The sequence below is a fragment of the Aegilops tauschii genome, chromosome 1 (genome assembly GCF_002575655.3).
Source record: "Aegilops tauschii subsp. strangulata cultivar AL8/78 chromosome 1, Aet v6.0, whole genome shotgun sequence".
In the NCBI taxonomy this organism is placed as follows: domain Eukaryota; kingdom Viridiplantae; phylum Streptophyta; class Magnoliopsida; order Poales; family Poaceae; genus Aegilops; species Aegilops tauschii.
Window position 1 is genome coordinate 8,003,490 of NC_053035.3, and position 27,361 is coordinate 8,030,850.

The window sequence follows — 27,361 nt, forward strand, 5'->3', positions numbered from 1 at the left end:
CACCTATAAAAAAACTGCATATAATAGTACTGTAGTATATAAAAACTGTCTCAATCAATACATATTCAAATACGATATTGTAAATAAAAAACTGTTTCAATCATGGCAGGCGGTTCAACTATGATACTGTATTAGAAAAAACGTTTCATATTCAACTATGATACTGTATATAAAAACGACTGTTTCAATCAATGTCCAACTCATGCTATCAACAAACACTTGAAGGCAATTAACTCTGCTTCCGATGTGACAAATAAGACCAAAAACAAATCGATAACAGGAATATAGCTTGGCTCCCCAGTTTCATCATGAAACTGAATAGTCTTTGTAATTTACAGCTACATCGTTTCCAGATTGAGTTTCCAACAGCACATGGCCATGCTCTCAAGAACAAAGTTGACCATGCTGAAGGAAGTATGCAGGCAACAGGAACTACCACTAACTGATGAGCAGAATACTCATCTCACACGGCCTAATGTGGAAGAGAGGCGCTGTGTTGCAAGTGGAATAATATGGTATTGAGCAACTGGAACGTTGTGGTCGGAAATCCTCATCACGGAGACACCTGCATACTCAAATGGTAATAGAACCGTGTACGGTCGCCAAATGGCAACTCGTACATTTACTTAAATAACTGCTGATCGGTAGTCCTTGCCACTTCGTCTTGATAAGGATAAAGAATGCTAATGCTTACCATCATCAACTGATTACAGGATGAGAAGAATGGCCTTTTCCCCATAAAGGGTGTTTTATTAACTCAAATTATCACGTCACAAGAACGACTAGAATGACTATTTGAAGACCTTGCCATCTGGAGCAAATTTGAATCCAAATAAGATGTACAACCTTAATTAGCGATCCCTGATGCTGCTCTAAGTAGCACTTGGAGGCCTTTCAAACAAAATTAGGGAGATCTAAGGTAGTACATTTTCCCTTGACTCGGACGTCTGCCGTACTAGATTATATATACTTCGGCCGGCAGCTAGCCGCGACAATGACTGACTTGGGCCGGCAGAGCCGAACAGTGGACCTTTCTCCTCTGCAAGGGACGCAATCGTCTTTCAGGTTCAGCCTTTTCCCTCTGCAATCTCGTCTCCCGCCTTGTTCCCAGATTCTCATAGTCATAGACCAACAGCAATCATGGGACCTGCCAAGCTTCAGTACACTTTTCATCCCATACTTCACTACACTATTTGATCAGTGTAACTAAAATTTTTAGACCAGTGAACTAGTTTTTTTTCTAATTAAACAGGTTAGCAGGTAATGGTACAGACTACAGAGTTGGTACTTACTCTAGACGATAATTGCCTGCATTTGCTGACATCTAACTATATAACTGAAACAATGTCAAGATGTGAACCTTTTTCTCCACAAATGCGTTTTGAGAAACAATTGGCCTTGCCATAGGAAACCAGGAGGGACACGCGGCCTTGCCATTGGAGCTGGTAGAGTTGAAGATGTTTACGTGGTATTTTCTTGATGAAACGATGACACTACATATCAAAGCCAAGGCTTCAGGATGGCACTGCACTCGTGTCAATAAGAGATTAAAATGCAACGCCTCATCAGTGGATTAACAGTCCCAACCCAATCGGCAGCTCTGAACTAGTGTAATGCTTCACTTGATCGGCCTTTAATCAACCGATCGTGATGATGGAAGTCAAACTGAAAATGTAACGCCTCAATTGAACTTCAGTCAGTGAAATGCATCATGGAGAATGAAGGTAATGATCCACTTGGTTCATCTGAAAACATACTGACACTGGAACAACTGACAACACTTCAGTCGTGTTGCCTGCTTCCACATCAGAAATATTTATTTAGGATAGACAACACTCGGACAGCAACAGCACTAATTGCTTGCCATGAACTCAGTTTGATTACAACCTCAGAAGCCCCACGAATACTCAAATATTCAGACTCCTGAGCCAGTATATAAAACTGAATCAACAAATTCAGCTCACTTACAAAATTGCTCTGGACATGTGATCCACCACAACACTGACAAAGTTGAATACGGTCTTTATAATTTGCATGCAGCAAAAGTTCACCATGCCAAAGGAAGTAGATATAGGTAGGCAACAGAAACCACCACTAACTGATGAGCGGAAGAACATCACACCAACATCGCAGAGCAAGAACGCCCAGGTAAGAAGGAATATTTGCAGCCATCTGTCTTGTGTCGTCTTTGATATAGAGCAAGTACAGTAAGAAGGAATGGCCCAGAATTTCATTGAGCAACAAGTGCAACACCTCATGGCCTGCCCAGCTTGAATTCTGCTCGCCCCATCAGCGCCTTAATACGGAGCAATCTGGCAGACCAATAGAGGAGGGATCAAATTGTGCTTGACATTGCAGCACAGAATCTGTAATTATCACAGAGTGGATGGATCTTTTTAAACGGGAGTGCATGCACAGGTATGTAAGCATACATCCATTTTCTTTGCCAGACTTTAAACCGAATAGCACGCTGATAGGAGGAACTGGAACTTATATTAAGCATGATCAGTCCTACCAGTTACAGGCTATATAGTTGCATAATTCTAGCCTAGGTGAAAAAGATACACATGAACATGGAGAAGGGGATCACATTAAGTAGCTTGAGGAGGCAAATTCAGTAACAGAATCACATCAGTCATTAGTAGCTACCAATTGCTAATTTGACTCTGCCAACATATGATATATATGCACGAAAACAAAACAGTGAACCCTGACCTTGGGAATGTTGACGATCACCTAATCCTTTCCTCAAATCCATTATGGCTCAGTGCAACTGTAACATTCCTTATGTGGCTAATCTTCATTGCATCTTTGCTGCATTCATCTGAATCTCTCTTCTGCTGGAGCTTCTTTATCAGCACTTCTGACGTGTCTTTCAGAATTAATTTCTCAAGGGCTGAAAGGTGTTCGATGCCATCTGGAAGAAACTTTAGCTCAGGGCAGTCTGTGAACCATAGCTCAGCGAGGATTTTTAGCGCACTCTCTTCTATTCTAACTTGGTTGAGTTGTGCTGCGCCCCATATGTGTAGAAATCGAAGTTTAGGAAATGACCCTGCGCAAAATTCCAACCTCTTCCCTTCAAAAGCCTTCATTACCTCAAGAAAGCGTAGACCACGTAACATGTGCAGAAAGGAAAAGGTTTGCTCATCAATATTGGAGAATGCCAGGTGCAATCGAGTGAGGCTATTAAGGTGTGACCAAGAAGAGAAAAGCTGAGGTATCGATGTTTTTTCTAGCTGCCCTGCTAAACCAAACGAAGAAAGGGTTGGAGGTAAATATAGACCTTCAAACTGCAATACCTCATTCTCAGCTGCAGCAACAATTTCGAGATGAACAAGATGGCTCATTCTGGTGATAGCATTGCTCAAATCAGCAGATTGTTCACTTCTCACGTTGCAGACACCAAATGTTCTCAGCTCTGTCAGAGCTGAAACTTCACGCAGAAACTCTGGAGCAGCTTTGACGGACTGAAGAGCCTGCAGTCCTGCCAACTGTTGTATGCCATTGGGCACCTTGACTCCACTTAGATTTCCAATTTCAAATTCCTCAGATGTAACAACAGACCATGCATACAGGTATCTCAGCTTCTTAAGTTTTACAACACTGTTTGGCAAATACGTCAACTTAGATTTGGAAGCATCCAAGACTTCCAGGTTTTGCAACCTCACTACTGCTTCAGGCAGGCTTTCCATCCCAGTAGCTCTAAGACCCAAATAACGCAGATTAAACAAGTTGAATACCTCACTGGGCAGCATTTTGATACAGGTACCTTGAAGATCCAACATCGTCAGCAGTTTCGAAGATGTTAGGATAGGCTTCAGCAAATCGACCTCGATATACCTCCCAAATACATAGAGTGCACGGAGATGTGTTGTGCCAGATCGGCTCAGTTGTTCAAGATTTCCCCCATGGACCGATATGCGACGTGCACCGTCTACAGAGAATGCCCCAGTAGCAGAGCCATTATAAACTTTACCGAAGCATTCCTCCTTGGCTTTGTTGAGGGCAAGAAGGCGTATGACATCATGCATCCTGCAGTATTTCAGTCGTCCGGCATAATTCCTTTCTACTACCTGTAAAAGGCTTCGGTTCACAAGCTCAGCCAAGTATCCCTCTGCCACTTCCTCCAATGTTTTGCTCTCATCTTTTTCCCTGATAAACCCCGCAGCGATCCAGAGCCTCATTGTCTTCCTCCTCTTTAATACATAATCTTCTGGAGACAATGCACAGTGTAGGAAACAATTCTTCAAATCATACGGAAGGTCCTCCAAGCTGACTTTTAGGATCATATGAGCATCGGGGATCACATCTTTCGCCAATTGTGAATCCAAACCCCTGTACACATCCTCCCATTCAGCAGAAGTTGGGGATTTGCAGGAGAGTAGGCGGCCAATGCAAGCAATAGCAATAGGCAAGCCTTGACACTTTGTTATGAACTTCCCAGCCAATTCTTGCAATTCCAACGGGCACTCATTGACATTATCATTCCAAAAGGCCCCTTTGCAAAACAACACCCAGGAGTGATGTGGTTGTAACGGTTCCAAGTGAATTGCAGACTCCCTAGTTGCCAACAGTGACACTTCATGCTTTCTTGATGTGATAACAAATCGGCCGGTACAGTTAGACGTTGGGAAGACATTCCTTATCTCGGACCACACACGCGCAGCCCAAACATCATCCAGGACCATGATGAACTTTTTACCTTGAAGGTAGTTGTGGATGGACTCTGCTAGGTCTCTCATCTCAATGTCGGCGACGTCGACTGTGATGCCGAACTGGGCGGCAATTTTCTTCAGCAGATCCTTGATACGGTAACTCTCCGACACAGTTAGCCACGCCGCCGCGTCGAAATCCACTTTTACAGTGTTGTACACATGAGCAACCAGAGTGGTTTTACCAACACCAGGCATCCCCCACACCGAGGTAACCTTGCTGCTGCTCTGCTCTAGACCATGACCACTACAACCGCCGATGGTCAGCCACCGTATCAACCTGTCCCTGTTCTCCTCTATCCCCACAAGGTCCTCATCCCTGGTGAAGTGAAGAGCTTGACCTTGATTTATCGATCTGGCAGAAGAAGCAAATCTGCCAGTGACGGCGTAATCCTGCTTCCTCCTCTTGGCATCTTTCAGCTGGGCTTTGATTTCTTGGAGCTTGGCTGCTAGGCGGTGCCAGGTTTTGATATGCTTGAGCCTCTTCTTCATCTTGCCAGCGAACCCTCCGTGCTTGCACTCCTCCAGCTTGTAGGTGAACTCGTCAACGACATCCTCGATCTGGAAGGCGAAGCCCCTGACCTCGCCGACAAAAATGGCTGTGGTCTTGTCGGTGTCCTTGAACCGCTCCGCCTCCTGCAGGTAGGCCTGCATGCTCTCCAGCTCCACCTTGGAGTCGCGGATCTTGCCGAAGAGGCCCCTGAGGGCGGCGGCTTCCTTGCCGAGCAGTGCCCCGCCAAAGATAGCTGTCTCTTTCGCCAGCGCCGCACCAAGGGAGACCACCAGCTGCCCGACAACAGCCCCCGCCATGGTAGTTGACGTTTAATTATCGGAATGATGGTTGCTGAGAGCAACTCCAACCAAGTCACCAAATCTCACTCACTGAATACTCATTCGAGCACCAACATCCAGAGATAGCCGTCAAACACAAAATAGGTCACACACCTTTATTTCTTTGTGCAGGCCAACCCATTTAGCAGATGTCACACACCTACATTTTTATCAAATTGATTCCATATAGCCATCAAACCTCTGTATGTCTGTCTCTCCCCAAACACAAAATAGGTGGATGGCTCAATCATTTGGCTGTGATGAAGAAAGAAGCTGCAGAATCAGTAGAAACAAACAAGAGCATCAGGGACAATAACATGAACATCGAAACAAGTAGAGCAGCAGCAGCATCAATTTCTCCTCATTATCTCCCACTCCTTATCCTGTCAGCAGAGGCATCAAGCGGCAGCAGCAGCAGACAGATCTGAAACCACACACTCTGCTCTCCCGCCCCTCACACAGCACAAGCGGAGCATCTGACACGACCAGGGCAGGCAGACCAAGGCGGCGGCCGGGCTTGTCTTTCGCGAGCCGCCGGGCTTGCAACCTCCCCTTCTCCCAGACCGGGGCAGGCAGAGCAAGGGAGCGGCGGCGCGCGCGAGCACTCACTCTCGCTCCCCGTCCGCATCCACGCCAGAGCAGCGCAGATCCGGGACGTCGACGCAGAGCAGGACGGCGCGGCGGCGCGAGCGAGCGAGGAAGAAGGGGAGAAGAGAACCAACCTGTACAGCAGAGCTTTCCAGACGACGCGCCAGATTAGATTGGTCATCCTCCCCCAGTTCTGCAGCGTCGAGGGTATTATTTTCTATTTTGCCCCTAAATTGTGGTTTCTTTTGCCCGTACAAAAATGTAAAGATCAAAATTATGGACAGAATGAAATATCTTAATAATAATGGGCATTGAAGCAGCGCCGGTCCACCTACCCCGATTATTTAATCAAGTCGGCCGCGCTACCACATAACCTCCTCGTCTCTCCTCTCCTCTCCTCTCTACCGCACACTATCACGATAGCCAAGTCCACATTGGCAGGAGGATCCACGGAAAGCTTCGAATCATGGGACTGCCGCCCACGGTCCCAAGGCCCATCCGTGACCACCGCCCCGACGGTCAAGATGGAGGTGGTGCTCTCCTTACCGAGGTCGCCTGGATAGATGACGAGTACGCGCGGTAGCTCAAGCGGCACCCTCCAATCGCGGGGCGGTGTTGCCCAACCGCGGCATTGAAATCAGAGTCGCGCCAAGAAAGAGCCGATGTCACCACCGCATCAAGGAGGAGCTGACGTCACCTGTCGCGCCGTTTACGGCATGGCAAGGAGGTGGTGCCGCCATCCCTGCCTATGAGGTAATCATCTGGTACCTCACTTGGTTTAGTTTTGGTTTGGTAATTTCCTTTTGTTTGGTTGAACTTTATTAAATTTCATCATTTTGGTTATAAATATAATGAATATCATCTGGTTTCACTAGATTTTGTATCGACACATGCACGTTTACAGATAGTGCAAGTCAGATACTAACCAATTCACTACTCTCTAAGAGCATATCCCTCTATTGTCCGCCGCACTACGACAACGGAACATGGGACAAAACGGGCTCATGCACAGACTAACGTGATGTCCACAGTAAATTACAATTATATTTGCATTAGTCTATGCATGTAACGCCGTCACATCACACATGCATGTTAGTCATCCTTCACATTATTTATAATTCAAAAGCTTTATTTTTATACACTTTTTTTTGTTCATTATCAAGCATATATTTTCTTTTCATTAGATGTAGTTATTTTTAGCAACTATTTATGCATTTTAAACAAAATTACCGCAACAAAGCGCAGGGCATCGTCTAGTTTTTATTGTTATATATAGACCTTCTTTTTCTTGTTGTTCCTTTTTCTTTTCCTATATATTTTTTGTTTAAAGAAATATATATAAGTATAGACAAATACATAAAAAAAGAGGAGGGAATCGCGAGTTTGGAACGGAGGGCTAGCAGCAACAGCAGCGGCCTCCGCAGCCGGCGTGCGGGCCGTGGCCACCGGGACAGCCGGAAACCGGAGCCATCCGTTGCCGCAGATGCACCCACCGCCGTCGCCGTGCACCCTGGCTCCACCGGCGCAGTCTAGTCGTGCTCGTCACCGTCGTCGATGATTGGATCAAGGAGGCGACGCCGCCAACCCAGTCTCCTTCGCGCCCAAAACAGCCGCTCCCCAGCCTCCTCGGACCCGTATTGGTTCCGACGGGATCCGATCTGGAATCGAGCCATTGGCTCCCGTTGACGGTCCGCCCAGCAAACCCGACCACTTCCTCACCCTCGCCAGCCAAGGAATCGAGTCGTCCTGCCCGTCACCGACCACGCCAGACCTCCTTTGTGCCCTGCTGCCGGAGCAAGCAGCAGATGCGCCGGCCGCGCACGGGGAGGGAGTGGCCGCCAGCGTCCACCGCCGAACTGGTGGAAGATGAAGGTCCTGGAGGATCTGATTGCTTTTTTCAGGGGTCCTTTTGCGAAACAAAATTGTATCAAGATGCAATTGACACTTTTTTTACTTGCCACATCACCCTGTCCTGCGGGACCCACCTGGCATAATGCATGCCTGTACCTGCAGATTATGCCACATCACACATTGTCGGACTATGGGACTGATGGCCTGTAGATGCCTTCGAGGCCATTTTTCTGCGATTAAGAGCATCTCCAACAGCCTCCGAACGCGTGGCGCGCTAAAAACTACTTTGACGTGCGCCCATCGCCTGGTTTGGCGCGGCGGGTAGCGCTGGCTCCAGCAGCCGCGCTAAAATACAGCGCGCGTGTAGCTTCAGCAGCACACTAAAATACAGCGTGCGCGACTCACGCACAAACAACATATGTATTCAGAACACAAGCAAAAAGATCAAACGCAAATAAAAAAATCAACAAAAATAGTTCAATTTTGTTATTACAACTCACAAACAAATAGTTTATCGTTCAATACAACAAATAGTTCAATAATAATATAACAAATAGTTCAACAATCAACATCAAACGCACAAATCACGATGCTCATTGTCGGCCATGCCAAGCCCACCACTCCTCAATGAGATCTTTCTGAAGATCATCATGCGCTGCGGGACGTCGAATGGCATGATAGGAGGCAACAAAACGGGCCATCCTTTCAGCCCTCCGTCGCACTCGCACGGGATGTCCCAAGAGCTCATACAGAGAGTAGTCTACATCTTGGCCACGCTCATTCTCGATGATCATGTTGTGCATGATCACACAAGCGTGCATGATGTACCAAAGCATCTTTTGATCCCAAAATCTAGCCGGTCCTCTCACAATAGCAAATTGGGCTTGCAAAATCCCAAAAGCTCTCTCCACATCTTTTCTAGCCGCCGCCTGAGCATTGTGGAAATCAAGATTTTTTTTTTACCTTCCAGTTTTTTTCAATGGCTTCACAAATGTTTGCCACTTTGGGTAGATGCCATCCGTAAGATAGTAGCCATAGTTGTACGTACGGCCATTTGCTACAAACTGCACTGGTGGCAAATCACCATTTGCAATCTTATTCATCAGTGGTGACCGGTTGATAACGTTGATGTCATTCAAAGATCCAGGCATTCCAAAGAAAGCATGCCAAATCCAAGTCTCTTGATCGGCCACCGCTTCAAGGATTATAGTGGAACCCTTTTTTTGGCCGTGGAATTGCCCATGCGATGCCTTTGGACAATTCTTCCAACTCCAATGCATGCAATCTATTGAGCCAAGCATACCTGGGAAGCCACGAGCTTTGTTCATCTCCAATAGCCTTGCGGCGTCTTCAGCATTGGGAGATCTTAAATACTCCTGGACGAACACTTGGACAATTCCGACTGCGAAGCGCTTGACACACATGATGACTTGGCTCTCACCCATAGCCAAGTGATCATCAACTAGATCAGACGGGATACCATATGCCAACATACTCAAAGCGGCTGTCACCTTCTGAAAGGTGATATGCCCGAGCTCTCTGGTGGCATTCCTCCTTTGCTGAAAAACCGGTCATGGCTCGTTAGTTTCTCTGCAATGCGCTTGAACAACTCGGTGCTCATTCTAAACCGGCGACGAAAGTACGACTCCGGGTATGTGGGATTCTTCACGAAATAATGCCTCATCAATCTGTAATGGGCATCGATTCTATCCCTTCAAATTTTCTGCCGACCCATAACCGAACCACCGTGCTTTGGTTTTTTGTTGATGTGCATAGCTAGGATCATTGCAAGATCCTCCTCCTCTTCCATATTAAATTCTTCTTCGGAAGAATCATACGACGAACTCATCTACAATGTTCAATACTAGACTATAAAAACTACGATCAACGTGCACCAAATTCATGAAGTTTGAGCAATACATACGTTGTGGACGTTTTGTCGAACACCTTGCGGGCGCCGAGCGGCAGCGAGCGCCCGAGCGCTGTTCGTCGGAGGACTGCCGCGCGCGTGGGGCAGCGGTGACTAGAGGGGGACGGAGGAAGGCGCTGCGGCGCGGGGATAGGCCGGGGAAGCGCCGGAACGGTCGCCGGGTGGCGCGGGCAGCGGCGGCGCCGTGGCTGGATGGGGTGGTGGAGTTGCGAGCGAGCGCTCGAGAGTCCAGCGCGCGGGAGCGGGCGCAGCAAATAAGCGGCGCGTGATGGCGTTTCGTCCCGCGCGCTGAACTAGATATGCCGCGCGCGCATGGTTTTTGCGCCTCCGCTGGAGCGCCCGGAGCGATCGGGCGCATGCAAAAAACTCGGATTTTTCAACGCGGCGCTTATATAGTGCGGCTGCTGGAGATGCTCTAAGGGCCCAACCATGTTGAGGACTTAGCCATTTCACTTCCGAGCTGACGGTGGTGCGGTGTCGGGCGAGGAATTGAGTGCGGTGTCGAAGGAAGACAACGCGTGAGATATACAGTGTGTGATCATGTTTTTTCTCTGCAAGAAAACTTCTGATCTATTCATCTTTAATCATGGTAGTACAACGAACACTAGACATAACAAAATTACATCCAGATCCGTAGACCACCTAACGACGACTACAAGCACTGAAGCGAGCCGCGTGCCGTCGTCATTGCCCCTTCCTCGCCGGAGTCGGGCAAAACTTGTTGTAGTAGACAGTATGTTTACATGTATGTATATCCATCAGGTGTTAAATGTTTTGTACAAACTGCGTCCTTGTTGTGCACTTGTTGCTAGAGAAACAAACAAAGTAGCTTCAAATACTAAGTAAGAAGCTAACTTACATTCCGATTCTTATGTGACAAAATGTATATATCAATTCGTCACAAATTCATCGAATGCACTCTTTAGTTTACAGCAGCATAATTCCAGATTGAGTTCCCAGCAGCACATGGCCATGAAGGAAGTTCACCATGCCTGCTGTGTAGTGAGGAGTAGATAGATACTTGTAGATTGCGAAGTACTGATTACCCCTGAAGTTCACCATGCTTACATAAGTGCATTACAAGTGCCATCAGCAGTCACAAGCTGAAGAGCCTGAAAGATGGATCAGCATCAGGTACAGGCATGCATTGCATTCGTGCTTAGATGCAGACACGCTGAAGCTTGTGCCCAAGGAAGAAGCTTGTGGCAACAGAAACTGCCACTAACTGATGAGCAGAATATTCATTTCAGAGCAGAATATGGAAGAAGACGTCATGTTCTCCCCTTGAGCATAATGGACTGCACACTGCCAAGTCCGCCGACTCACGGTTCTTTTTATTGTTTGCAGATGATAAATCATTGCAGTCACCCAGATATGCATCTGCCTTCAAGAATTCGACTGTACAGCTGACCTTCTTACATGCCATTTTCGATCCAAGGCAGGGAAAAACTCGTGGTAACAAGGAGACAACTGAGCTTGCCTGACAGTTGAGAATCTGCTAACGATTGCAAATTCAATCAGTCAGTCAAGGGAGTGAAGGAATCTCTTTCTGTTCATAATTAAAATAAGTGAATGAATCTGTTTCTTTTCAAAAGCTGCCTAATTTAGGATAACTAGTCAAGTACTATGAAAGATTGAGTTAACAAAGACGCATCCTTTTACTTCGACAAACTTTAAACTAAGGAACATCCTGCATGATCAGTTACTTGTGTTTCTATGATCGACCCTACCAGTTCTGTCCTACGGAGTCAGGCGACGATACACACCAACATGAAGAAAGATCATGCTAGATTTAGTTCACAAGCTCGTAACAAATTCGCACTTCTAGGAGCTACTAGTTGTTTAATTCTGCTAATATATGATAAGGTTCGGAAAAAAATACTGTGTACATGCACAAAAGAGTAGAGGAAACATTCAAACACCTTGTAGCAGTGACGATGTATCACCTAATCCTTTCCGAAAGTCCTTTCTGCGTTAGTTCAACTGTAACATTCCTTATGTGGCTGATCTTCATTAAATCTTTGCTGCATTCATCTGAATCTCTCTTCTGCCGAAGCTTCTCTACCAGCTCTTCTGACGTGTCTTTCAGAAGTAATTTCTCAAGGGCTGCAAGGTGTTTGATACCATCAGGAAGAATCTTTAGCTCGGGACAGTCTATGAAGAATAGCTCGACGAGGTTTTGCATCGCACCCTCCTCTATTCCCACTTGGTTGAGGTGTGTCGCGCCCCATACCCATAGATGCTTAAGTTTCGGAAATGACCCTGCGTAAAAATCCAAGCGCTTCCCTTCAAAGGCCTTCAGTAGCACAAGAAAGAGCAGACCATGTAACACAAACAGACAGGAAAAGTTTTGCTCATCAATACTGGAGAATGATAGCTCCAACCGAGTAAGGCTATTAAGGTGTGACCAAAAAGAGAAATGCTGATGCATCCATGTTTTTTCTAGCTGCCCTGCTAAACCAAGCCAAGAAAGGGTTGGAGGTAAATATAGCCCTTCCAGCTGCAGCACCTCATCGTCAGCATCAGTGACAAGTACGAGATGAACAAGATGGCTCATTTTGATGATAGCGTTGCTCAAGTCAGCAGAGTGTTCTGTTCTCACGAGGTAGGCACTGAATGACCTTAGCTCTGTCAGAGCTGCAACTTCACGGAGAAACTTCGGAGTGGCTTTGACACACTGAAGAGCCCGCAGTCCTACCAAATGTTGTATGTCATTAGGGACCTTGACTCCAATTTCGAATGCACCATGGACATATATGTACAGGTATCTCAACTTCTGAGGTTTTACAACATTTTTTGGCAAATATGTCAGCTTAGAGTCCCAAGCATCCAAGACTTCCAAGTTTTGTAACCTCCCCACTGCTTCAGGCAGGCTTTCGATCTCCGTACCTCGAAGACCCAAATAACGCAGATTAAACAAGTTGAATACCTCATCGGGCAGCATTTTAATACGAGTACCTTGCAGATCCAACATAGACAGCAGATTCGAAGATGTTAGGATAGGCTTCAGCAAATCAATATCGATACACCTCTCAAATACGAGGAGTGCACGGAGCTGTGTTGCACCAGACCGGCTCAATTGTTCAACGTTTCCCCCCTGTACCGATATACGACGTGCACCCTCAACAGAGAATGCCCCAGTAGCAGCAGAGCCATCATAAACTTTACCAAAGCATTCCTCCTTGGCTTTGTTGAGGGCAAGAAGGCGTATGACATCATGCATCCGACAATGTTTCAGTCGTCCGAAATGATTCCTCTTCACTACCTGCAGTAGGCTTCGGTTCACAAGCTCGGCCAAGTATCCTTCTGCCACTTCCTCCAATGTTCTGTTCTCTTCCTTTTCCCTGATAAACCCTGTTGCAATCCATTGCCTCACTGTCCTTTTCCTCTTTACAACATAATCTTCTTGGGATAATGCACAGTGTAAGAAACAATTCTTCAAATCATACGAAAGGTCTTCCATGCTGACCTTTAGGATCATATGAACATCTGGGATCAGATCTTTCGCCAACTGCAAATCCAAATTCCTGTACACATCCTCCCATTGAGCGGAAGTTGGTGGTTTGCACGAGAGCAGGCGGCCAATGCATGCAACAGCAATAGGCAAGCCTTGACACTTTGCTATGAACTTTTGAGCCAATTCCTGCAGCTCCAATGGGCACTCTTTGTCATCAGCATTCCAAAAGGCTCCTTTGCAGAATAACAGCCATGAGTGGTGTTCTTGCAGCGGTTCCAAGTGGATTGCAGACTACCTAGTTGCCAACAATGACACTTCATGCTTTCTTGATGTGATAATGAATCGGCCGGTACAGTTAGAAGTAGGGAAGGCATTCCTTATCTCCGACCACACAAGCGGAGTCCAAACATCATCCAGGACCAAGATGTACTTTTTACCTTGAAGATTGTTGTTGATGGACTCTGCTAGGCGCCTCATCTCAACATTGGCAATATTTCCTGCGATGCCGAACTCGGCGGCTATCTTCTTCAGCAGATCTTCGAGATTGTAACTCTCTGACACTGTTACCCACGCCACGGCGTCAAAATCCAATTTCACCGTGTTGTACACATGAGCAACCAGAGTGGTTTTACCAACACCAGGCATCCCCCACACCGTGGTGACTTTGCTGTTGCTCTGCTCCAGATAATCACCACCGCCACTGCCCGTCAGCCACCGTATCAACTTCTCTTTGTTCTCCTCGATTCCCACAAGGTCCTCATCCCTGGTGAAGTGCAGGGCTTGACCTCGACTTGTCGATCTGGCAGCAGAAGCAGATCCGCCGATTCCCGCAACGGCTGCGTAATCCTGCTTCCTCCTCTTGGCATCTTTCAGCTTGACATCGATTTCTTGGAGCTTGGCTGCCAGGCGGCGCCAGGTTTTGATATGCTTGAGCTTCTTCTTCATCTTGGCAGCGAATCCTCCGTGCTTGCAATCCTCCAGCTTGTAGGTGAACTCGTCAACGACATCCTCGATCTGGAAGGCGAAGCCCCTGATCTCACCGACGAAGATGGCTGTGGTCTTGTTGGTATCCTTGAACCGCTCTGCCTCCTGCAGGTAGGCCTGCATGCTCTCAAGCTCAGCCTTGGAGTCGCGGATCTTGCCGAAGAGGCCCCTGAGGGCGGCGGCTTCCTTGCCGAGCAGTGCCCCACCAAAGACCGCCGCCTCTTTTGCCAGCGCACCCCCCAGCGTGACCACCAGCGGGCCGACAACGGCCTCCGCCATGGTAGGTTATCTATTTTTCCAGATGATGGTTGCTGAGAGGTGACCAAATCTCACTCTCACTGAATACTCATTCGAGCACCAACATCCACAGATCGCCCCCCTTATTTCTTTGTGCAGTCCAACTCAGTCAGCAGATGTCATACGCCTAAATTTGATCTGATTGATTCCATATAGCCACCAAACCTCTCTCTGCCTCTCTCCGCATCTGTCGACGGCTCATTTGGCTGTGAATGTGATGAAGAAGAACCTGCAAAATCAGTAGAGACGAACGAGAGCATCAGGGACAATAGCATGAGCATCGAAACAAGTAGAGCAGCATCATGAATTTCTCCTCATCAACAAGCGCGGCGGCACGAGCGAGGAAGAAGGGGAGGCTCCCGGGCGATGCGCCAGATTCGATTTGGATACTCCTCTTCGGCCTTCCCCCATTCTGTTCTGCAGCGTTTAGGGTGTTATTTTCTATTTTGCCCCTAAAAAATTGTAAAGATGAAAATTATTGCAAGATTTTAATAATTTCTTTAAAGAAAACAGAATTATTATTTCTATCAAGCGCATGTTGTTTCAAAGAGAGGAGGGCCCGTTATTGACGTTTAATTTGATCAGCGTCCTGACACTTGTTACCATCCCACATCATGCATCAGACGTCCATGGACCGGTTTGGATGCCCAAAACCCCATAAACCAAAAGCAAAACGGTAGGAGGTTTGCGGGCCTCTGTCACATAGGTGCTCGTCTGAGCGGCCCCATCTGAAATCGTCGCCGCGTGTTCCGCTCCTGAAGCCTCGTCGCACATTCACTCCCGCTTAGAATGAATGTGACAGGACGGCCGCCTACCTACATTCGTGTCGATCGGACCGATGTGACCGAACGGCTGACAGGAGCCACTTCAATGTGAACGCGTCGATCGAGAAGCCTACTCCAGCCGATGCGCCCGCATTGAAGCGGCCTCGGTCCGCCTACCCTGGTTATTTAACCAGGTCGGTCATCGCGCCGACAAACCCTACCACATCTCCTCGAGAAACCATTTATGCATTTTGAACAAAATTACCGCAGCAACGCGCAGGTCATCATCTAGTTTTTATTGTTATATATAGACCTTCATTTTTTTTCTGTTCCATATTCTTTTGTTTAAATAAATATTAAACATTATTGACATATAATTTAATCTTTTTTGCAAATATATGAACAGGTTTTGAAAGACATGAACACTTCTTAAAAGTACAAGAACATCCTTTCTAAATAGGTCAACATTTTTTAATATATGAACACTTTTAAAAAAGTTGCTGATTTCATAAAAAGGTGCGAACCCTTTTAAAATCGGACTAAAATTATAATATACATGAACATTTTTAATGCTTTATTTAAGAAGTTAAGCATTATTTAAAAGGAAACATTTTCCTATGTGTGTAAATATTTTGTTGAAAACATAAATATTTTTAGTTCTTTTTATTGTAGGTTTGATTACAATATAAATTTTTAAGCAAATCCCCAAAAAAGGGGGGAAAAGACGTACCTATGTGAATGGGCGGTGGCTTATCAGCGAGGCGATTACAAGGGCTGGGGGTGACGAGGACATGGCGGCCAACGCCGGCCGCGGGTGGAGGGAGACGGCGGCTCGACCGGTGTTTGCTTACGGGTCGTCGGAGGTGGATGACCGCTGCAGTGACGAGGGCAGACAGCAACGAGTGTTTGATACGTTCCGTTGACACTTCTCGTCTCCACATTCGTCCTACACTGATGCACGAGGACAAACCATTAACACAAAGTTTCAGAGCTTGCAGCCATATTGTTGTTGGGTTGTTCCATACGAAAGACAATAGCAGCAAAGCATCATGGGATTTCACAAAATGAAAATGGCACACAAAGGCCATCGCGTACTGTACAAAAAGAATTATTGCCCTGGTGGAGGGAGCATAGAGAGAAAAGCGGCCAGATCGCAGAAGCAATTGGAAATGATCACGGGTTTCCTGAAATGTAGTGAATGAATTTGCACGGGCTGATGGACAACGCAGTGCAGTTGTACAGGAAGTATAGATGTCAAGGGATTGGAAGTTTACCTGATGCTGAAGAGAAGCGAGGCCATCCAGTCCATCACGCAGTGCTTTCAGTTCACTGAAATAAGGATATGCACCCTTAGCTTTGAACAGATTGCCAAGTCTTTCAAAGCAGTCCCACCAAACTTACGCAACATCAAGGGATGTACACAGGGAACTTTGCAATGTCCAGTGAACCGGCACAGTGGTAAAAACTTGACATCTCCATCTGGGGCATCCGCTAACAATCGATAATAAGTGATAAGAGCCCCGCATGAAGAGTTGCAGTAAGTATGTGTAATATAGTTTGGATTGATTGATTGGCGAAGATGAGAGTGATGTGTAATATAGTTTTGATTTGATTGATTGGCGAAGAGGAGAGTCAATGTTGGTCATTACCCAAAATGATCCCGGTAGGAGAGACCGGCTCATAGGTGTTGACACATGTCAGCTCATATGTCAACCATATATGGGTTTGTGGAAAAACCAGTAGTGACCTAAATTAAAAGCCAACACATGTCAGCTCATATGGGTCTGTGGAACTGAGCATACGTGTTGTACCGTGTGGGCTTAGCTCATATGGGTTTGTGGAACTGAGCATACGTGTTGTAGTGTGTTGCCAACGGTGCTCGCATGTTCCTGAGTTTATTTTAGACTCTAGTGATATTCGTTCAGTGGCAGAAGACGTTCATGTGGATTACGAAGACGTCAGTTGTGACTTTTTCAGTCTCAAGATATTGTACCAGCTCAGTATCCAACACATGTCAGCTCATATGGGTTTGTGGAACTAAGCATATGTGTTGTACTGTGTTAGCTTGGTACGCACTCACACGAAGTACTTCAAATGCATGGGAGCAACGGTAGCAAACACCAAAGAAACAATTCAGTAGGGAACTAAATAAAAAACTGCCACGTGTCAGCTTGGTATGCACTCACACCAAGTACTTCAAATGCATGGGAGCAGCCCTAGCTTAGTAGCTTTAATTCTTTTATATGTATATATATATATACATACATATATATAGGTATATACATATACATACATATATATATATACATATATATATATATATATATATATATATATATATATATATAGTGATACTATTCATCACTCAGGGTGCAGCATAAATTATTCTTCATCCGAGGTAATCTTACGATCACGTCATAATTAAATTATATTTGGAATACAAATAGTTACATTCCTATTGATTCACTACGTAAAATTTGGCATAAAAAATAAAAATATAGGTCGTAAGAGGTCCATCATGCAGACAAGAAAATTTGCAGTTTATGTACATTTTACACTATGTTTTTACGTTTGTAATTTTACGTAACATATAATTTTTTTTACGGTCTCTTTTTACGTCAGGAATAAGTCAAAAATTTATGAAACGTAAAATTACAGTGCATTGATGGTAAAATACAGGGGGGGGGGGTGAAGAATAACTATTCCTCACTTTGACATGCACACAACAGCCACGATACTTTGAGCAGTTAAGTGTGTACGCATAATCGTGACGAACATGTTTGTACCATGTATGTTGTAGTGGCTATATTATTACATTTTTATTTGAATGGAAAAAAGAAGATGGATCAACCCATTCGACGGGATATACTAGCATAAATCTATGTTGTATACTACCGATATATGATTGTGAATGATGACAAAAGTTGGAGTTATCATAAGTGATAATTTAATAGAAGATGGACGTAGGCAAAGGCATTATTGCAATCAGGCCAAATCTGTGCTTGCTTTGACATGGAAAATCTGGCTCCAGGCGCATTAATTAGTTTGGGATGCAATTGAGGTCATGGAGGAGTGTGAGTCATTTGAAAATGGAACTTGTATATTGTACATAGGCAACAAACTGCAATAATTGAGCAGTTAAGTGTGTACACATTATCATGACGAACATGCTTGTGTCATGTACGATGTAATGGTTACATTATCCTATTTGATGGGATACATTATCTATAAAAAGAGACCGTGTATATCAATGATATTTGTGATTTGTGGATCTGGTTGGACGTTTCATGGTCAAGATAGTGGGGCCACTCCTTGATGAAGAGTTTGATCTAGCCATTGACTTTTCTTTGCCACAGTTTCTTGCAAAAAATTTGTCATATTATTGTGTCTTTCATTCTGTAGGCATCAACATGCCTTGAGCTTGCTGATCCTTTTATGATAAACATTCTCTTGGATGAGTTTTTGTGTGCTGATATGAACACTGAATACTTCAGATAAAGTTTAGGGTGGAATGTGTAATTTTGTTTTCTTTGTGAAATGCATGAAAGTAAACAAATCAAATTTTCGTAAGCAATAATTCAATAGAGGACGAACGTAGGGAGACGTCGTTGCAATGAGACCAAAGGCAGACTTTTGTCTTGACATGGAACGAATGGCTAGCTCTAGGTTTTTTATTATGATAAGCAATTGTTGTTCGGTGGTCCAATGACCTCGATGTAATTTTTATTATGTTTGAGGTGTTTTGTACTTCTGGTGAATCTTTATGATAGATCTGATCTTAAAAAAAAAAACAGAGTACAAATGCAGGTGCTCGTATACATGTACATACACTCAACTCTATGAACACACGCACTCAGACTCTATCCCTATGAGAACCTTCGAAATACTGAGTTGGCACAACATCCTGAGATTGATAAAGTGTGGCTCCAGCTGCATTAATTAGTTTGGGTTACAACCAGGGTTAAGCAGGAGTGGAGGTCATTTCATAATGTAACTTGCATATGGTGCATACGCAGCATCCGCGGTACTTTGAGAAGTGAAGTGTTTACGCATAATCATGACAGACTTGTATATGTCATGTATGTTGTAATGGCTATATTATTGCCTTTTTATTTCAATAGAAAATAAGATAGCACAACCCATTTGATGGGATATATTAAATATATGGTGTATACAGCCAATATTTGATTTATGGGTGATGATAAAGAATTTGAATTGTTGTAAGTGATAATTTAATAGAGGATGGAGTCAGGCAGAGGCACTATTGCCATGAGGCTAAATCCGTGCTTGTCTTGACATGGAAAGTGTGGCTCCAAACGCATTAATTCGTTTGGGTTGCAATCACGGTCAAGGAGTAGTGCAAGTCATTTGCACACACACAACAACTGCAATAATTGAGCAGTCAAGTTAGCGTGTACACATGATAAGTCAAGTTAGTGTGTACACATTATCGTGTGTCATGTACGATGTAACGGCTACATTATCGTATTTGATGGGATATATTAGCTGTAAAAAAAGATCATATATATGTCTGAACGGTATTTGTGATTTGTGGATGATGGTACATTGAAGGACGTAGCATGGTCATGAGTCGCACCCCTTGTCTTTTATTTGCCACAGTTCCTTGAGAAACTTTTGTCATGTTATTGACTATTGTTTCGCTGGAGATGGAGATGTGGCGCATCCTTTTAGAGGGTTGGCTACTTATAAAACACTCGCTACTCTTGCCGGAAAACCAACATACGGTCAGCAATGCTGAGACTGTGGACGCCATTAATGTTGCTGCTGCTCCTTGGTGCAGCGGCAGCTGCAACAGCAGCAACCCCCGCGACCACTCGTGGGTGTCAGCCGAGCTGCGGCGGCGTTGATATCCCCTACCCCTTTGGCATCGGCGCCGGCTGCTTCCGCAAGGGCTTCGAGATCGAGTGCATCAACGGTGGCCCTGTGCTCGCCGGCACATCCCTGCGGGTGCTCAAGCTGTCGCTGGATCCAGACGAGTCACAGGTGATGCTTCCCATCGGGTGGGAGTGCTACAACGCCTCCGACCCAACCAACACCTATGACAACTGGGACTATGGAGAGACGACGATGAACAATGATGGCGTCTACCGCATCTCCAGCACGCACAACATGCTCGTCGTCATCGGCTGCAACACCATGGGCTACGCAGCCAGCAAACCGACCAAGGTCAGCAACTACGCCTACCAGACTGGGTGCATATCCTTCTGCAACAACTCGGCGAGTGTGCAGGACGGCCTCTGCGACGGCGTCGGGTGCTGCCACGTCAACATCCCGCTGGGGGTCACTGACAACTACTTCAACTTCCACGAGTACGACCACTCCGCCATGATGGACTACAGCCCGTGCGACTATGCCTTCCTTGTTGACAGGAACAACTACACCTTCCAGCGGTCCGACCTCAAGATGAACACACACCGGACCATGCCGGTGTGGCTGGACTGGGCTATTCGCGTAAACGATTCCATCTCCGACGACATACTATCATGCAAGCAAGCGGCCAAGACAGGTCAGGACGCCTGCGCCAGCGCCCACAGTGGCTGCGTCAACTCGACCAATGGACCTGGCTACAACTGCAAGTGCTCCAAAGGCTACGAGGGCAACGCTTACGTCGTCGACGGATGCACCAGTAAGTTTCCGTGCTTTTAGTCTGACTACGATTTTATTTATTAAGGGGGCGCCATGGCAAAGGGCGGCGGAAGGTAGGTTTAGGTAGGGGACAACGGAAGGAAGAATAGCGGCCGGCCGCAGGAGGGTAAGGTTTGGAAGAAAGACAAGGACCACGGAGTTATAAGAGAACAAGACCTATAAAAAAAACTCCCCCTAAAAATATGGTTTTATGGGCTTTAGCAGGACCCGTAAACATCTTTCAGGTAAAATATGTTTTCCTTCCTATTTCTTTCTTAACTAGCATACAAAAGTAAATAATTAATTACATTTAGGTCCTCAAAATAAGAAAAACAGCCTCGAGCCGTTCCAAACCAAAACTGTAATTGCAGCAAGGTCCTTTGAGCTCAGCTGGATAACCATCAAGCTGGCCCGGACTGCCCCGCAGCGGGGCGAGGCGGGTAAGGCAGCAGGGTTAGCCGTGGGCTAGATGGCCGGGGCAGTGTCATAGCCCGGTGAGGTGACCGGCGGTGGGCTGAGGCAAGACGGGCAGCACGGTGGCGTGGCGATGAACAGCTGGCCGCGTGAGGCACGTCGAGGAGGGGAAGTGGCAGACAGCCTGAGCCGTGAGGATCAGTTGGGCGGGCAGCGGGCTCGATGGCTGGCCCAGAGGGGCGGTAGGGTCGGCGGAGTCCATCATCGGCGATCCTAGTAGCGCCGCCCGGCCGGAAGCATCATCTCCCCTAGATGGAACGGGAGTTGGGCTGATCATACGGGTCCCCTAATTTTTCTTTTAAGTTTCATGGAAACTGTTGGAGCACTTTTTTGGCCTAACTCCCCCTAAACAATAATAGTTACAGGGAAGGGAAACTGTTGGTGATGCTGTAAGGGCGTGCGTGGTGGTCATCACTGGCTGGTGGCTAATTTGGGCGGAGCATCTCCAAATCCTCAATAAAACAACCCCAGTAATCACTTGTTGGGGCTTTCAAATAACTGTTTTTTGGTTATTGGGATGGATGCTTTCGCAAATCCCTAATAACCCCATCTCCACCCAACCTGGCATAGACCCATTTGTGGAGATGGGGTTTTCACAAATCCAACTCTCTCTCTCTCTCTCTCTCTCTCTCTCTCTCTCTCTCTCTCTCTGGGGTGGTGGCGGCAGCTACGACGATTGCGGTGGGCTTTGAAGGCGGCAACAACGCTGTTGTCCGGTGGCCGGCGAAGGCGGTGGTGCCGTGGTGGGCAACAACGTTGGCACAGGCAGCGTCGGGTGATAGAGTTAGCAACTGACATATGGGCCTCACGTTTTTTGGGAGAGTACTGGAAGAAGCTCAATGTATTTGGGGCGTCCCAAACAATATTGAGCATTGGAGATCTGTTGAAGCGTGTCTTTTGCCCAACTCTATCTAAATATTGTTAGATATTGGGCATCTGTTAAACATGCTCTTAGTGGTGAAATATGACCACTGACGGGCCGATCTAAGCGGCAGATGAGTGAGGGACATCATGGAGAGGACAAAAGACTCACCACTGACAGGTCACCTGACTGATAGTTTGCTTAAAAAAAACCTGACTGGTCGTAAAGTGGTGTCATTGTTGACTTCTAGCATCGCCCTCACTAGCAGTGGTGGTTGATTACAATCTCAATGTTTGGTGAATATGCAATTTGTATATTTGTTTCCACATATATAGTTAAATTTTTCTTCATTGAATTGAAATCACACATTTTCTAAATCAATTGAGACTGAAAAAGCCTTGGTAGATGAAAACATACAAAACTATGTTTTTTCTAGACCAATGTTCTGAATAATATTCATTTTGTGAATTTGCGGCCGGGACACAGATATAGATGAATGTGCAGATCCAGCCAAGTATCCTTGCTACGGTGTGTGCAAGGACACCCAAGGATGGTACGGATGCGAATGTCCTGCAGGTTATCGGAGCCATGACCCAAGAACAGAACCATGTACTCAACAGTTCCCACTTGCAGCACAAATCTCCATAGGTAAACATCATACGCCTACTACATGTGTTACTTTCATGCCATCGCTTGTGCTAATTTAGTTATGTAAATTGTTCTTTCTCAGTCGCCCCAAAATACATACACAGAGCTAGTTAAATTATTCTTGCAACTGTCTCTAATATGTATTCGTATTGTTTGAGACTCACAAGTCAAGTCACAAGGATTTAAGACAATTTAAACTACCCGATGAACAGAAAGACAATCCTCAATCTTATAGTATATATTAGGATCCCTAAGGGGTTGTTTGGTTACGTAGATTATAGAGAACTAATTTCCTTTAAACTCGATTTCAGTTGTAACAACCAAAAATCTTGTTTGGATTGTCTAACAGAATTGTGGATATGCAAAACTAAGTTTTACAAAAGCCCAAAAACCGAGTTTATGGAAAAACGACTAATCGACGTTTTTCTATATACTCGTTTTGGCTGAACACGTCGGCCACGAGCACTGCGACGTTCTCCCAGGTACAACCATGGCGACGCTGAAAGTCCACTGGAGGGTGAAACGTTCTATGCCAGGACATCAATGAAGTCGCTCGCACCACTGGCGAGCTCGCCGCTAGGGGTCCGGACGTGGCCGCCGTCGTGTTGGGATGGCAAGATGGGAGCGGCCGCCGAGGGCAGGGTGAGCATGGCCGACAAACTCCTCTTCCTGTACACCGGCGACGGCTACAACCTGATCTCTCCTGTCGCTGCACTCCAGGCGGAGGTTCATGGGAACTAACTACTGAGTATAAGTTAATCAACCAGCAAGGAAGTAATTCAACATGCACTTGAACAGCACGAGAATGGAGATGTAGTTGAAGGCCCATTCCAATCCTCCTTTTTGTGAAATTTGTAGCAACAAGAGAGCTCAGTAGAGCAGCGAATGCAGCAACGTCACACCAACTGCACTGCTCTCCGCCCTGACATAGCAGGGCGTGCATCCCGTCGCCGGGCGGTAGTGCCTCTGCACCCTAGACCCTAGTTCCTCTCCGGCTGCGGTTGAGGCGGGGTCGCGCGGCAAGCCACCTGTTGCACGCCCTGCGTAGCCGACTAGCCCGCCACTTGGTTCGCTTCGTCCTCGACAATGCCGTTGTCGCGTGGTTCGCTTGGTCCATGGCGACGCCGTCCTCGAGGAACTGGCCCAAGAAGAGAGACTAATCATGTTTTCTTTTTGTTTTCTATCCAAACAAAGAATTGTATACACTCACCTTAACAGAAAAACTAACTAAAACTGGTTTTCCTAAGAATCCTCTGAAAACTCACGTCTAATTCTTGGCATCCAAACAACCACTAATTGAACGGTTACATTCAATTTGCAAGTATCTTGCTACACATTTTAAAATATTTGCTTGCACTTCATACCAAGTGTAAACTCAAAAATTAAGTTTGATTATTACACTAGTTACGTTTGATGGAAAACTAATTAATGACCATAAACTTTGATTATTACAATATTTAAGCATGTTTCTTTGTCCATGTAGGTGCAACAGGTGGCATTCTTGTCTTGGCATTTCTCGCATTCTTTTTTGTTCTTCGCAAAGAGAAGCAGAAGGCCAGAGATTTTTACCGAAAGAATGGTGGGCTTACATTAGAGAAAGCTAGAACTATTAAGATTTACACAAGGGACAATCTCAAACCAATTTTAAAGAGTAGCAATCTAATTGGTAAAGGTGGCTTCGGCGAAGTGTACAAGGGTGTTGTTGATGGAGCTACAGTCGCAGTAAAGAAACCGAATGGTCGTAGTGTGCTAGAGAAGGAGCAATTTCCAAATGAAGTCATCATCCTGTCTCAAGTCAGCCACAAGAATATTGTAAGGCTTTTAGGTTGTTGCCTCGAAGTGGATAACCCCATGCTAGTCTATGAATTCATCTCCAAAGGAAGCTTGGAGGACAATCTTCATAGTGCAGACAACGAGGAGATTCTCGACTTGGATGTACGTCTAAGTATTCTTGAAGAGTCGGCACAAGGTCTAGCTTATATGCACTCACAAATCCATAATAAAATCCTTCATGGTGATGTTAAACCAGCAAACATACTCCTTGATGAGAACTTTTCCCCGAAGATTGCAGATTTTGGGATATCGAGGTTGCTTGCAAAAGGTAAGTACCACACTGCAAACATCATAGGCGACATGTCTTATATGGATCCAGTGTACCTACAATCAGGTCGATTGACCGATAAAAGTGATGTCTATAGTTTCGGTGTTGTCATCTTAGAGCTCATTAGCAGGAAGAGCGCCACTCATTCTGAAAATAATAGCCTAGTGAGGAGCTTCCTAGAATGTCAACAAAAAGGGGAGAGCATGACTGAGCTTTTTGATAAGGAAATTGCAACAACAGGAGATTTGGGATTTCTTAACAAGTTGGCAGAGATTGCTCTTGAGTGTCTTAACCTTGATGCAGATCAAAGACCATCAATGACAGATGTTGCAGGGCGCCTTCTCATGTTGCATAGGTCCCGTAATCCTTAGGTTTGTTTACGGATCAGAGTTTCAACGGCATGTATGTTAAGTTGAATAAGATAGGTAGCTATCAGTGTCAACCTTTGTTGTATTTCTTGTTCCAAGAAATTTGTACTACTATAGTAACTTTACGTTCCATATGACCAAATATATGGATTGATTTTCTGATTTAACTATATTGTAAGAGGGATTTAATCTTGCTCCTGCAGAGCTCAATGTGATCATTACGAAACATCATCTTCCATAACAATATCTGGGTTAGGTACATCACTAGTACAGTATGTAATGGTTTTTTATTTCGCAGAGACACCTGCCTTCTATGATTCAATACAAAACAGAATAGTCGAGTGAAAATCTAGTACGTCGTCTACCCACACAGTCGTTGTTGAATTGCAACCTCGTCTAATTTTCCAAGGGAGCCATACTAGTTTTTTCTTTGTGTACCCATATAAGCTTGCGATGACTTTAGTTTTGCTTGGTGTACTAGGAACCATACTAGCTTTTTCTATGTGTAGCTGTTGTCAACGTCCTACTCATACGCCCTTGAGGTCGAGTGCGAGTTTATGATAGCTAAATTATTATAATCTGGCAACTTAAATGAATATAACCTAGTAAATGAATGACATTAATATTGTAACTACCACCGGAGAAGGTGGTCAAAATATATCAACATGAGGATCCAAGTTTGAAGATCATATTGCAATGAAATCATCAGTACAAAGAGAACGTTAATTGGATTAGCAGCTCGAGACATAAAATGAATTTCAGTCCCCACGAGTGCAGTCCAGGATTTATACTAACAACTCCGTTAGAAACAACAGCATAATTAAAGCACAAAACTACAAGGCCGCCACCTGGTCACAGGGTCCCAGCCGTGTTGCCGCCCCAAGATCTCTTTCGCCGTTTTCGCCATACCCCCCCCCCCCCCCCCCCCTCAATTTGACTGTTGATTGAAAGTTATTGACGTTGTTTCTAGACACGGACCGAAAAAACTAATGCTTACTGACGTGGGTTTGTCACGGCAGATGTCCTAGCGAAAGGACTTAGTCGTGGAGCCATCGCAACGGGTTAGCTTAAAGGGGTTAAACCGGACAAGGGACACGAGAGTTTTATACTAGTTCGGCCCCTTACGATGAAGGTAAAAGCCTACGTCTAGTTGTGATGGAATTGCTGGGGTTTTGATGACCAGGGAGCGAATACGCTTTGCCTGAGTCTCGAGTTGTTGTTTTTCATTCTTGAACCACCGCCGGGTCGTGCCTTTATATACACAGGTCGACGCCCGCCGGCTTACAGAGTCCCGATGCCGGTTTATACACATACCGGCTCGGTCTCTGTTGAGGATATAACCATTAGAGTCACCCGCCCAGGAGGGGTCGGGTTACTCTTAATGGTCGTCATGCGAAGCCCAGTACCAAACTTGAAGACGGCGGGTCAATAATGGGCTTAAGGCCCGGAGATGGCTTAAGGCTCGTAGTGATAAACCGCCGTTATGGTGAAACTTGTAGTGTAAGGCAAGAATAGTTAAGAGTCCGAGCCGGACACTGTTATGAGCCGGCCGGGACTCTGAGAGCCGCTGGGCGTCAACCTCTATATAAAGGGACGACCCGGCGGCGGGTTAGGGAGAAGTAAGACCAAATCGATAACCAGGCAGGACGGTTTAGCTCCTGGTCGTCGAAACCCTAATCAATAACACCTCAACTAGACGTAGGCTTTTACCTTCACCGTAAGGGGCCGAACCAGTATAACCCTCGCATTCCTTGTCCCGTTTAACCCCTTTAAGCTTCCTAGCTGCGATGGCTCCACGACTAAGTCCTAACACGAGGATATACATCTGCCGTGATAATTCCACGACAG

General features: G+C 45.7%; 2 protein-coding genes and 1 pseudogene across 4 annotated transcripts; 1 reads left to right on the forward strand and 2 right to left on the reverse strand.

Annotated features, from left to right (window-relative positions):
- Nucleotides 1-1,668: 1,668 nt before the first annotated feature.
- On the reverse strand, nucleotides 1,669-6,354 carry LOC109756714 (disease resistance protein RPM1). Of its 3 annotated transcripts, XM_020315551.4 has the most exons (3): nucleotides 6,266-6,354; nucleotides 2,716-5,816; nucleotides 1,669-2,312 (listed from the first exon to the last, which is right to left on the reverse strand). In XM_020315551.4, the coding sequence occupies exon 2, from the start codon at nucleotides 5,520-5,522 to the stop codon at nucleotides 2,733-2,735; it is 2,790 nt and encodes a 929-aa protein (XP_020171140.1). In that variant the 5' UTR covers nucleotides 5,523-5,816; nucleotides 6,266-6,354; the 3' UTR covers nucleotides 1,669-2,312; nucleotides 2,716-2,732. The 3 variants fall into 3 exon arrangements, with proteins under 3 accessions (XP_020171140.1, XP_045089338.1, XP_020171139.1); XM_045233403.2 differs by having other exon boundaries at nucleotides 1,669-2,366; nucleotides 2,716-6,321; XM_020315550.4 differs by having other exon boundaries at nucleotides 2,716-6,320.
- A 5,486-nt stretch (nucleotides 6,355-11,840) lies between these two features.
- LOC109756713 (disease resistance protein RPM1-like) lies at nucleotides 11,841-14,985 on the reverse strand (annotated as a pseudogene).
- Nucleotides 14,986-20,163: 5,178 nt separating this feature from the next.
- On the forward strand, nucleotides 20,164-25,715 carry LOC109756712 (wall-associated receptor kinase 2-like). The gene is made up of 3 exons (XM_020315548.3): nucleotides 20,164-21,061; nucleotides 22,883-23,044; nucleotides 24,528-25,715. Exons 1-3 carry the CDS (start codon nucleotides 20,167-20,169, stop codon nucleotides 25,514-25,516), a joined length of 2,046 nt encoding a protein of 681 aa, XP_020171137.2. The 5' UTR covers nucleotides 20,164-20,166; the 3' UTR covers nucleotides 25,517-25,715.
- The last annotated feature ends 1,646 nt before the right edge of the window (nucleotides 25,716-27,361 follow it).

What these genes read in the sequence shown, in the direction of transcription:
- LOC109756714 (XM_020315551.4), bottom strand. Translation starts at nt 5,522, where the DNA reads ATGGCGGGGGCTGTTGTCGGGCAGCTGGTGGTCTCCCTTGGTGCGGCG.
- LOC109756712 (XM_020315548.3), top strand. Translation starts at nt 20,167, where the DNA reads ATGCTGAGACTGTGGACGCCATTAATGTTGCTGCTGCTCCTTGGTGCA. An exon ending in CGTCGTCGACGGATGCACCA is followed by an intron (nt 21,062 to 22,882) that starts GTAAGTTTCCGT and finishes GCCGGGACACAG; the next exon opens with ATATAGATGAATGTGCAGAT. An exon ending in TGCAGCACAAATCTCCATAG is followed by an intron (nt 23,045 to 24,527) that starts GTAAACATCATA and finishes TTGTCCATGTAG; the next exon opens with GTGCAACAGGTGGCATTCTT.